The following is an 11,114-nucleotide window of genomic DNA, read 5'->3' on the forward strand; positions in this document are numbered from 1 at the left end:
CTGAAGAACTCTCAGGACCGGGAAGAAAAGGCCAGGATGAGATCAGCCATGATGGAATGGCAGAGCAGATCAATGGGCCAAATGGCCTAATCCTGCTCCTATACCTTATGAACTTCTGAAAGGGGGAGACATTGATTTGCTCCCAGATGTTGGTAGAAGAGGAAGTTTTAGTCTGAAACCCTTCAACCTCCACATTGTGACATCACAAAGGCCCTCATTCTCTAAATCAGCCAATACGAATCAATCCGCTCCGCGGTGACGTCACTGCATTAGAGCGCACACGCCGGCGCGCAGACACGCGAGCCCAGCCCCCACCCTCTGTTTCCTCGCCCCCAAAACTTCCTCGAGACGGTTTCCAGGCAACCGCCTGACAGTTCCGGCCGTCGGTGGTTTTCCCATCCCCTGACCCGGGATTGCGCATGTCTCAGGGAGTGGGGATGCTGCGCATGCGCATGTGAGCTCTCTTCCGCTGACCTTACCGCTCAGATGCTGACCAATGGGAAAACTTGGAGGACCGGAAAGACTCTGCCCCTCCGCCAATCAGAGCTCCACCATTGTCTCAATGCGGAAGCTGGACATGGAGGTTTTTGCCGAGCAAAGCTGTTGTTCCCCCAACCTTGAATGAGCTTGAGCTGCACACAGACTCCTGTCTCCAACATCTGTGAGTAAAACACTTTCTTTTCTCCCCCTTTCCATTTCTTTTCTCATTCTCACCTTCAATTGGTCACTTGCAGCAACTGAAGGGAACGGAAGTGAATTCAGGGAGGGTCAGACTCTGGAAAGGTTGGCCCAGGCCTCTCTCTCTCTTAAAGACATTGACATCCTTTGCTCCCTCAGCTTGGCACATTTATTTGTCTGGCTAAAAGGATGGTCTGTTCCTAATGTTCACAATTAAAGGGCTGGTTTCCCCAGGAGATGGCTGACATTTAAGGGGTCAGTAAACAGGCCAAATCAAACCCAGCCAATTACTTCCCTGTCGGAATACTCTCCATCATCAGCATAGTGATGGAAGGAATCATCAAAGGCCCTATTAAGTGGCACTTATTCTGCAATAACCTGCTCCTGGACGCTCAGTTTGGGTTCCGCCAGTGTCACTCAGCTCCTGACCTCATTACAGCCTTGGTTCAAACTTGGACGAAAGAGCTGAATGCCAGAAGTGAGGTGAGAGTGACTCCCCTTGACATCAAGGCAGCATTTGACTGAGTATTGCATCAAGGAGCCCCAGCTAAACTGGAGTCAATGGGAATCAGGGGATAATTCTTCACGGGTTGGAGTCATACCTGGCACAAAGGAAGATGGGTGTGGTGATTGGAGGTCAATCATCTCAGCTCCAGGACTTCACTGCAGGATTTCCTCAGGGCAGTATCAGAGGCCCAACCATCTTCAGCTGCTTCATTAATGATCTCCTTTCCATCATAAGGTGAGAAGTGGTGATGTTTGCGGATGACTGCACAATGTTCAGCACCATTCTCAACTCCTCAGATAATGAAGCAGTCCGTGTCCAAATTTAGTAAGACTTGGACAATATCCAGACTTGGGCTGATAAGTGACAAGTTACATCCGTTGCTACACAAGTGCCAGGCAATGACCATCTCCGACAAGAGAGGATCTAACCACCACCCCTTGACATTCAGTGGCATTCCCATCACTGAAACCCGCACAACCAACATCCTGGGGGTTACCATTGATCAGAAACTGAACTGGACTAGCCATATTAATACTGTGGTTACCATGGCAGATCAAGGGCTGGGAATCTTATGGCGAGTAACACGCCTCCTGATGCCCCAAAGCCTGTCCACCAGACATCTACAAGCACATGTTAGGAGTGTAATGGAATACACTCCACTTTGTTGGATGAGTGCAGCTCCAACAACACGCAAGAAGCTCGAATCTATCCAGGACAAAGCAGCCTGATTGATTGCGCCGCCTTCCGCAAACATTCAAACCTTCCACCACCGACAAGCAGTAGCAGCCATGTATACCATGTCCAAGATATACTGCAGTAACTCATAAAGGTTCCTCAGACAGCACCTTCCAAACCCACAACCATCTAGAAGGACAAGAGCAGCAGATACCTGGGAACCTCACCACCTGGAGGTTTGCTTCCAAGTTACACACCACCCTGACTTGGAAATATATTGCCGTTCCTTCACTGTCCCTGGGGCAACATCCTGGAATTCCCTCCAGAACAGCACAGGGGATGTAGGGCAGCATGGTGGAGCAGTGGTTAACGCTGCTGCCTCACGGCGCCGATGTCCCAGGTTCGATCCCGGCTCTGGGACCATGTGTAGTTTGTACACTCTCCCCCGTGTTTGCGTGGGGTTTCGCCCCCACAACCCAAAGATGTGGTGGTAAGGTGGATTGGCCATGCTAAATTGCCCCTTAATTGGAAAAAAATGAATTGGGTAATTCAAATTTATAAAAAACAAATTTAAAAAAAAAAACAGCACAGGGGATGTACCTACACCTCAAGGACTGCAGCAGTTCAAGAAGGCAGCTCACCACTACTTTGGAAGGGCAACTGGGGATGGGCAATAAATGTTGGCCTGACCAGCATTGTCCACATGCCGTAAATTAATTTTTAAAAATTTAATATCGGACAAAGATATGTCTAGTGTTGTTATATGGTACGTATTATATATATTATTGGTGGTTCTGTAATAAAATAAATGTATTATTATTTCTAGTTTTGTAATATAGTACTGTACCTACATTATATATTTCCAGTCATACAGTCATTGCAGCACTGACAGAATCCATTTGGGAACTCAAGTCAATGCTGACTCTCTGTACAGCAATCCAGTCAGTCCCATTCCCCCTCGATATCCCTGTTCACCTGCAAGTTTATTTTCTTGAAGTGACCATCCTATTTTATTTTAAATTATGAATCATCTCAATAACTTCCACAACCCTTGTGTGCAGTGAGTTCCCTGTCATGACCACTCCATGACTAAATAAAATTCTTCCTCAAGAATTTCCCCATCTCTAATCAGTAAATGTACTTATATGGAGATTTTCTACTCTTGTACAGGTTTTAGTGAGTTTAGATTTGTTGATCAGCACCTTCAGGAAAATTGGGAGGGAAAGTAAGTGAATACAGTCTGTATATTACACACACTTTCAACAAAAGAACAAAGAACAAAGAAATGTACAGCACAGGAACAGGCCCTTCGGCCCTCCAAGCCCGTGCCGACCATTCTGCCCGACTAAACTACAATCTTCTTCACTTCCTGGGTCCGTATCCCTCTATTCCCATCCTATCCATGTATTTGTCAAGGTGCCCCTTAAATGTCACTATCGTCCCTGCTTCCACCACCTCCTCCGGTAGCGAGTTCCAGGCACCCACTACCCTCTGCATAAAAAACTTGCCTCGTACATCTACTCTAAACCTTGCCCCTCTCACCTTAAACCTATGCCCCCTAGTAATTGACCCCTCTACCCTGTGGGAAAGCCTCTGACTATCCACTCTGTCTATGCCCCTCATAATTTTGTATACCTCTATCAGGTCTCCCCTCAACCTCCTTCGTTCCAGTGAGAACAAACCGAGTTTATTCAACCGCTCCTCATAGCTAATGCCCTCCATACCAGGCAACATTCTGGTAAATCTCTTCTGCACCCTCTCTAAAGCCTCCACATCCTTCTGGTAGTGTGGCGACCAGAATTGAACACTATATTCCAAGTGTGGCCTAACTAAGGTTCTATACAGCTGCAATATGACTTGCCAATTCTTATACTCAGTGCCCCGGCCAATGAAGGCAAGCATGCCGTATGCCTTCTTGACTACCTTCTCCACCTGTGTTGCCCCTTTCAATGACCTGTGGACCTGTACTCCTAGATATCTTTGACTTTCATCCAGTAACATAGACATATATCTGTCTGGCAGACTGCATGAAGATTTTCAGGTCTCTGTGTCCAGAACAGGAAGTTTGGTTCTGTCAAACAGCCTGAATCAGCACCTTCAGGAGAATTGGGAGGGTGAATATTAGATACAGCAGAGTGAGAATAGAGGGAGAGTGTGTGGGATAGAGATTTAGAGCATTTCAGGGAAAGAGAGAGGAAAGAATGTTCGATATAAACTAGAATTGTCAGTTCTGAGTTTCTATCCTGTACTGACAATGATTACTATTGTAAAATCTGTTTGCAGGAAGTTAGAACGAGAGGAGTTTGAGGCCGATATCTCAAACTAAATATCATGTCAAGAACTGACTGAGTCACTCAATTCTTGGGAACTGAAGATCATCGGCCTTTGAATCTAGAAGGAGAAATGCTTGTCTATTCTGTCTGCTTCAAGATATTTTAAACATCAGTGTGTCTGGAAAAGCACTGAGACACACACACACCCATGTGGGACTATTACAGAGCACTGACTGTGGAAAGAGCTTTAACCAGTGACACAGCCTGAAAAAATACTACACCATTCACAGCAGGGAGAGACTGTATATGTGTTGTGTGTGTGGATGAGGCTTCAACTGATCATCCAACGCGGTGAGGCGCAAGATCACCCGGACCATGGAGAAACCATGGAAATGTGAGGATTGTGGGAAGGGATTCAAAGGCCCGAACGAGCTGGAAAGGCATCAATGCAGTCTCACTGGAGAGAAGCCGTTCACCTGCTCTGACTGTGGGAAGGGATTCACTCAGTTATCCAGACTGCAGAGACACCAGAGAGTTCACACTGGAGAGAAGCCTTTCACCTGCTCTCAGTGTGAAAAGAGATTCACTCACATTGGCAACCTGCGGAGACACGAACAAGTTCACACTGGGGAGAGGCCGTTCACCTGCTCTGACTGTGGGAAGGGATTCACTCAGTTATGCAGACTGCAGAGCCACCAGAGAGTTCACACTGGGGAGAGGCCTTTCACCTGCTCTCAGTGTACAAAGGGATTCACTGACATTGGCAACCTGCGGAGACACGAACGAGTTCACACTGGAGAGAGACCGTTCACCTGCTCTCACTGTGAAACGGATTTCATTGATAGTGTCAGGCTGCGGAGACACGAACGAATTCACACTGGAGAGAGGCCTTTCACCTGCTCTCAGTGTGAAAAGGGATTCACTGACATTGGCAGCCTGCGGAAACACGAACGAGTTCACACTGGAGAGAGGCCTTTCACCTGCTTTCAGTGTGAAAAGGGATTCATTGATATTGGCAACCTTCGTAGACACGAACGAGTTCACACTGGAGAGAGGCCTTTCATCTGCTCTCAGTGTGAAAAGGGATTCAATGTCATTGGCAACCTGCGGAGACACGAACGAATTCACACCGGGGAGAGGCCATTCATCTGCTCTGTGTGTGATAAGGGATTCATTCAGTTATGCAGACTGCAGAGCCACCAGAGAGTTCACACCGGGGAGAAGCCGTTCATCTGTCCTGTGTGTGATAAGGGATTCACTGAATTATCCAGCCTGCAGAAACACAATGTCACTCACACCAAGAGCAGGCCCTTTGAATGCTCTGACTGCAGGAAGGGTTTCAAAAGCTCACAGCTACTGATGTCCCACCAGCGCATTCACTCTGAGGAGAGACCGTTCAGCTGCTCTCATTGCACAAAGAGGTTTAGAACCTCATCCAACCTGATAAAACACGAGCGAGGTCACACCGGGGAGAGCCTGTTCACCTCTCCGACTGTGAAAAGATTAACTCGGTCATCACTTGCTGAGCCACAATGTCACTCACACCAATGAGAGACCCTTTAAATGCTCCGACTGTGGGAGTGGGTTTAAAAGCTCTCTGGTACTGATGTCCCACCAGCGCATTCACACTGAGGAGAAACTGTTCAGCTGCTCTCTCTGCACAAAGAGGTTTCAAACGTCATCCACATTGCGGAGACACCAGTGAGGTCACACTGGAAAGAAGCCATTCACCTGCTCTCACTGTGGGGAGGGATTCACTCAGTCGTCCAACATGCTGAGACACCAAAGGGTTCACAAGTGATGATGGGTTAAATTCTGCTGTTATTCCTGCTGTTAATCACACCCAGGACTGAAGTGGGTGGAGGGATTTGTCTTCTCATCAACTCATCCTGCTGCTAGGATGTGGCGATCCTGGCGAACTACTGCTCCCCGGACCTGGAATACCCGACTGTGAAGTGCCGTCCATACTACCTTCCATGGGAATTCTCTTCTGCGATCATCACGGCGGTCTACATCCCACCCCAGGCGGAAGTGAAGAAGGCGCTTGATGAATTGTAACCGCTATAAATAACAATGAAGCAGAATACCCGGAGGCCTTGTTCATTGTGGCCAGGGACTTTAACCAGGCCAACCTCGAGTGTATTGCCAAAATTCCACCAATACATCTCCTGTCCCGACAGGGGCCCCAACATCCTTGACCACTGCTACACAAACATCAAGGGCGCCTCTCGATCCGTCCCCTGACTGCACTTCGGAAAATCGGAGCACAAGACGGTGCTCCTTCTCCCGGCATACAAGCAGAAACTGAAGCGGAGAATCCGGTTAAGAAGGTCGTGCAATGCTGGTCCGAGGCAACAGAAGAGCTCCCACGTGACTGCTTGGAGTCAGTGGACTGGTCCATATTCAAGAACCCCGCAGCCAACCTAAACAAGTATACCAGCACCGTCACAGACTTCATCAGCAAGTGTGTAGAAGATTGTGTGTCAAAGAAGGTAGTACGTACGTTACCCAACCAGAAACCATGGTTTAATCGGGAGATTCACTCCCTGTGGAAGGGCACGTCTGAGGCATTCAAGACAGGCGACCCTGACCTAATCAAAAGATCTAGGTATGACCTCCGCAAAGCCATCACAGACTCCAAGAGACAACACCAGGACTCCCAAGAGACAATACCAGGCTAAGCTGGAATCACAGATTAACGACATGGACTCTCGTTGGTTGTGGCAAGGCTTAAATAACATAATGGGTGCAAAGTAAAGCCGAGTAGAGTCTTCAGCAGCAGCGCAGCCCTCCCCGACAAACTCTGCGTTCTATGCTTACTTCGAGCAGGAAACCAACAAACCTTGGACACACCCATGCCCACCGTCATAGCCTCCAAAGCCAGATTGGCCTTCTTGAAAGTGAACCCTCGGTAAGCGACAGGTCCTGACGGGATCCCTGCCATGCACCCAGATCCTGCGCTGACCAACTGACGGGTGTGTTTGCGGACATCCTCAACCTCTCCCTACTCCGTTCTGAGGTTCCCACCTGCTTCAAGAAGACCACCATCATACCGGTGCCAAAGAAGAACCAGGCAACGTGCCTCAATGAATACCGTCCGATGGCCTTGACATCAATCATTATGAAATGCTTAGACCACAGCTGGAGTAATGTGTGCAGTTTTACTCCCCTTACCTTAGGAAAGGTATTGCCACAGAAGAACAGCAACAAAGTTTCACCAGACTTGTTCCAGGTTTGACAGGACTGTCCTATGAAGAGAGATTGGGGATACTAGGTCTTTTTTCTCTAGAATTTCAAGGAATGAGGGATTTAATTGAAACTTATAAAATCCATAAAGGAATAGACAGAGGAGGTGCAGGCGAGATGTTTCCCTGGGTTGGAGAGTCTGGAACCAGGGGACACAATTTCAAAATAAGGGGGAAGCCACTTAGGACCGGTCTCGGAGGAGACATTTCTTTACTCCGAGGGTTGTGAATCTTTGGAATTCTCGACCCCAGAGGGCTGTGGGAGCTCAGTCGCAGAGTGAGTTTAAAGCAGAGACTCACAGATTTCTAAATCCCAATAACACAAAGGGATATGGGGATAGTGGGGGAAAAGGCATTGAAGTGGTTGACCAGCCATAATCGTATTGAATGGTGGAGCAGGCTCGACGGGCTGAATGGCCAACTCCGGCTCCGATGATATAAAGATGGGTAGGAAAGTAAATTGTGAAGAGGACATAAGGAGACTACAAAGGGATATGGATAGGTTAAGTGAGTGGGAAAAGATCTGCCAAATGGAGAATAATGTGGGAATATGTAAATGTGTCCTTGTTGGCCAGAAGTATAAAAAAGCTTATTATCTAAATGCTGCGTGATTACAGAGCTCTGAGATTCAGAGGGATCTGGGTGGCTGAGAGCATGAATCACAAAAGGCGAGTATACAGGAACAGCAAGTAATTCGGAAAGCTAATAGAATGTTATTGTTTATTGTGAGGGGAATTGAATACAAAAGTAGGGAGGTTATGCTTCAGTTATACAGGACATTGGTGAGACCACATCTGGAGCACTGTGTACAGTATTGCTCTCATTTAAGGAATTATGTCAATGTGTTGGAAGCAGTTCAGGGAAGGTTTACTGGACTCATACCTGGAATTGGAGGCTGGTCTTATGAGGAATGATTGGACAGGCTGTTTAGGTGACTTGATTGAACCGCATAAATCCTGAGGGGCCTTGACAGGGTGGATGTGGAAAGGATGTTTCCTCTTGTGGGAGGATCTAGAAATTGGAGTCACTTTAAAAGTAATAACTTGCCCATTTAAGGCAGAGGAGAACTTTTTTCTCTGAGGGTTGGGAGTCTTTGGAACTCTCTTCCTCAAAGGGCAGTGGAAGCAGAGTCTTTGAATATTTTGAAGACTGAGTTGAATAGATTCTTGATAATCAAGGGGGTGAAAGATTATTGGGGGGTCGGCGGGAATGTGGAGTTGAGGTTACTATCAGATCAGCCGGGAACTTATTGAATGGTGGAGCAGTCTCGAGGGGCCGAGTGGCCTACTCCTGCTCCTAATTTGTATGTTATCACATCCTTTCTAATAGATTTTAGCATTTTCCCTCCTGTTGATGTCAGGCTAATGGGTCTGTGGTTCCCTGTTTTTTCTCTCCCTCCTTAAATATTGGGGTTACATTTACCACCTTCCAATCTGCAGGAACCATTTCAGAATCTATAGAATTGTGAAAGATGATCACCAATGTATCCACTATCTCTACAGCCACCTCTTTCAACACTCTGGGATGTAGAGCAGCAGCTTTTGGGGATTTATTAACTTTCAACCACATTAATTTCTCCAGTACTACTTTTTCACTAATTCTAATCTCTTTCAGTTCCTCGTGCTCACTGGTCCCTTGGGGGTCTCATATTTTTGGGACAATTTCTGTATCTTCCACCATGAAGACAGACACACATTGTTTAGTTTCTGTGTCATTTCCTCATTCCCCATTATAAACTCTGCTGTCTCTGCCTGGAATGGACCCACATTGGTCTTTGCTAATCTTTCCCTTTTCACATTCCTATTGGAGCTTTTCCAGTTCTCCCCAGTTTGCTCTCACATTCTATTTACTCATTATGAGTTTCTTGATCCTCCTTTGCTGAATTCTCAAACAAGTTTCCAATCCTCAGGGTTGCACTTATTTTGGCAACTATATGAGTGATAAGATCTATTTTATCTTCAAAAATGAGACCAAGATCTGGTTGATTGGAGGTGTCCAAAAATACAACTTTATTGCTAATTATCCACCTTGATTCTCTTGCATAAAAATAAATCAAAATGCAGATCAAATAATACATCAAAACATAATAAAGAGAGTTAAACAAAAACATGAGAAAATATTAGGAAATCAATAGATGGTTCATAATTTCATAAAGCATGAATACAGAAGAAACTTTAGTCATGAAACTTTATTCTTAAAGAAATTCTTATCAATGGTCTAACCCCTTATTGGTTTCAAATTCTCAGCTGAGGCTTCCTGATTTATTCAAAAAACTCTCCGTCACTTGGAGCATGATTTGTTATCCAGGCATTGGTCATTACTTAAGATTCATTAATGTCTATCAATTTAATTAAATGTCTACATGTTCCTGCCACATGTACCAATCCTCTGAAGATAAGGTGTTCTGCAATAACCTTGCTTGTTGCTCAGGCTTTGCTACATTTTGTGAATGTTTCTGTTGCTGAGGCTGCGATACTTTTTCATTACTAGATGTATTTGTAGAACAATGGTTTATTCATTACGAGGGCTTTTATGCAACTTTTCTTGAAACCGTGTTAGATTCTGACACATCAAGTTGCTGTACAGCAATTCTCATATTTTTGTATGAAACAATGACTTTGCCTTGTGGATATTCCATTTTCTGTCTGTATGTATACTGAATTTAAGAATTATACTGCATTGATTCTTCAAGGTACCAATAAATCAGTGAAGCAATAAACCTATAATCTATCAATGAGCCTCTTCCTTTGACCTAATGGAATCTTTAATTTTTCTTGTTAGCCACGGTTGCGTCACTTTCCCTGTTGGATTTTTGTTTCTGAAAGGAATCTATATTTTATATAAATATGTGTAATTCTTTAAATGCGACTGCCTGTGTATCATTACACATTTTATTGTATGTTCCCAATCAACTTGCCCCTCCTAGCTTGACAGTTTCCTTCTGTGACAGAACCATGTAACCACCAAAGCCTATCTTCATCTAAACCTGCATGCTTTGGGGTTCCAAACAGAAACAGGAACTATCTGGCATCTACCTTCCAAACACCCTTTCACTCTGTGATCCTTATGAAATTTGCCACAAGGCTCAAAAGCATCAGTCGTGAGAAGGCCAGTCCAGCAGAAAGAAACCCTCCGACCCTCCCCATTGACCAACTGTCAGAATGAACAAAATGCAGTCCTGGATGTAATTGAGGAGCAACAATAACAGCAGAATCCAACCCCTGTAATCAATTGTGAACTTGTTGGTGCCTCAGCAGGTACGAGGAAACACAATCCCTTGCTACACTGAGAGCAGGTGAATGGCCTCTCCCCAGTGTGAACTTGCTGGTGTCTCGGCAATGTGGATGATTCACAGAATCCCTTCCTACACTGAGAGCAGATGAATGGCCTCTCCCCAGTGTGAACCCACTGGTGCCTCTGCAGGCTGGATAATTGAGTGAATCCCTTCCCACACTGAGAGCAGGCGAATTGTTTCTCCCCAGTGTGAACTCGCTGATGTCTCCGCAGGGTGAATGACTGACTGAATCCTTTCCCACAAAGAGAGCAGCTGAATGGTCTCTCCCCAGTGTTAATGCGCTGATGAGCTTCCAGTGCAAATAGGAGCTGCAGTCGACCATTTGGCACATTGAACTTGCTCAACCCTGTCATGAGCTCAATGGCCGATCTAGCTCAGCACCATTTCCCCACACTATTCCCCATTTCCCTTGGTGACTTCAACATCTCGAAACCTATCAA

The 11,114-nt window shown here is 45.9% G+C and overlaps 1 protein-coding gene across 2 annotated transcripts; it reads left to right on the top strand.

Moving 5' to 3' along the window:
* The first annotated feature begins 535 nt into the window (after nt 1–535).
* Nucleotides 536–10,113, top strand: LOC140422378 (uncharacterized). 2 transcript variants are annotated; one of them, XM_072507394.1, is made up of 2 exons: nt 536–661; nt 4,145–10,113. In XM_072507394.1, the coding sequence occupies exon 2, from the start codon at nt 4,510–4,512 to the stop codon at nt 5,683–5,685; it is 1,176 nt and encodes a 391-aa protein (XP_072363495.1). In that variant the 5' UTR covers nt 536–661; nt 4,145–4,509; the 3' UTR covers nt 5,686–10,113. The 2 variants fall into 2 exon arrangements, with proteins under 2 accessions (XP_072363495.1, XP_072363496.1); XM_072507395.1 differs by having other exon boundaries at nt 536–648.
* The last annotated feature ends 1,001 nt before the right edge of the window (nt 10,114–11,114 follow it).

Source organism: Scyliorhinus torazame, chromosome 5, assembly GCF_047496885.1.
Source record: "Scyliorhinus torazame isolate Kashiwa2021f chromosome 5, sScyTor2.1, whole genome shotgun sequence".
Classification (NCBI taxonomy): Eukaryota; Metazoa; Chordata; class Chondrichthyes; order Carcharhiniformes; family Scyliorhinidae; genus Scyliorhinus; species Scyliorhinus torazame.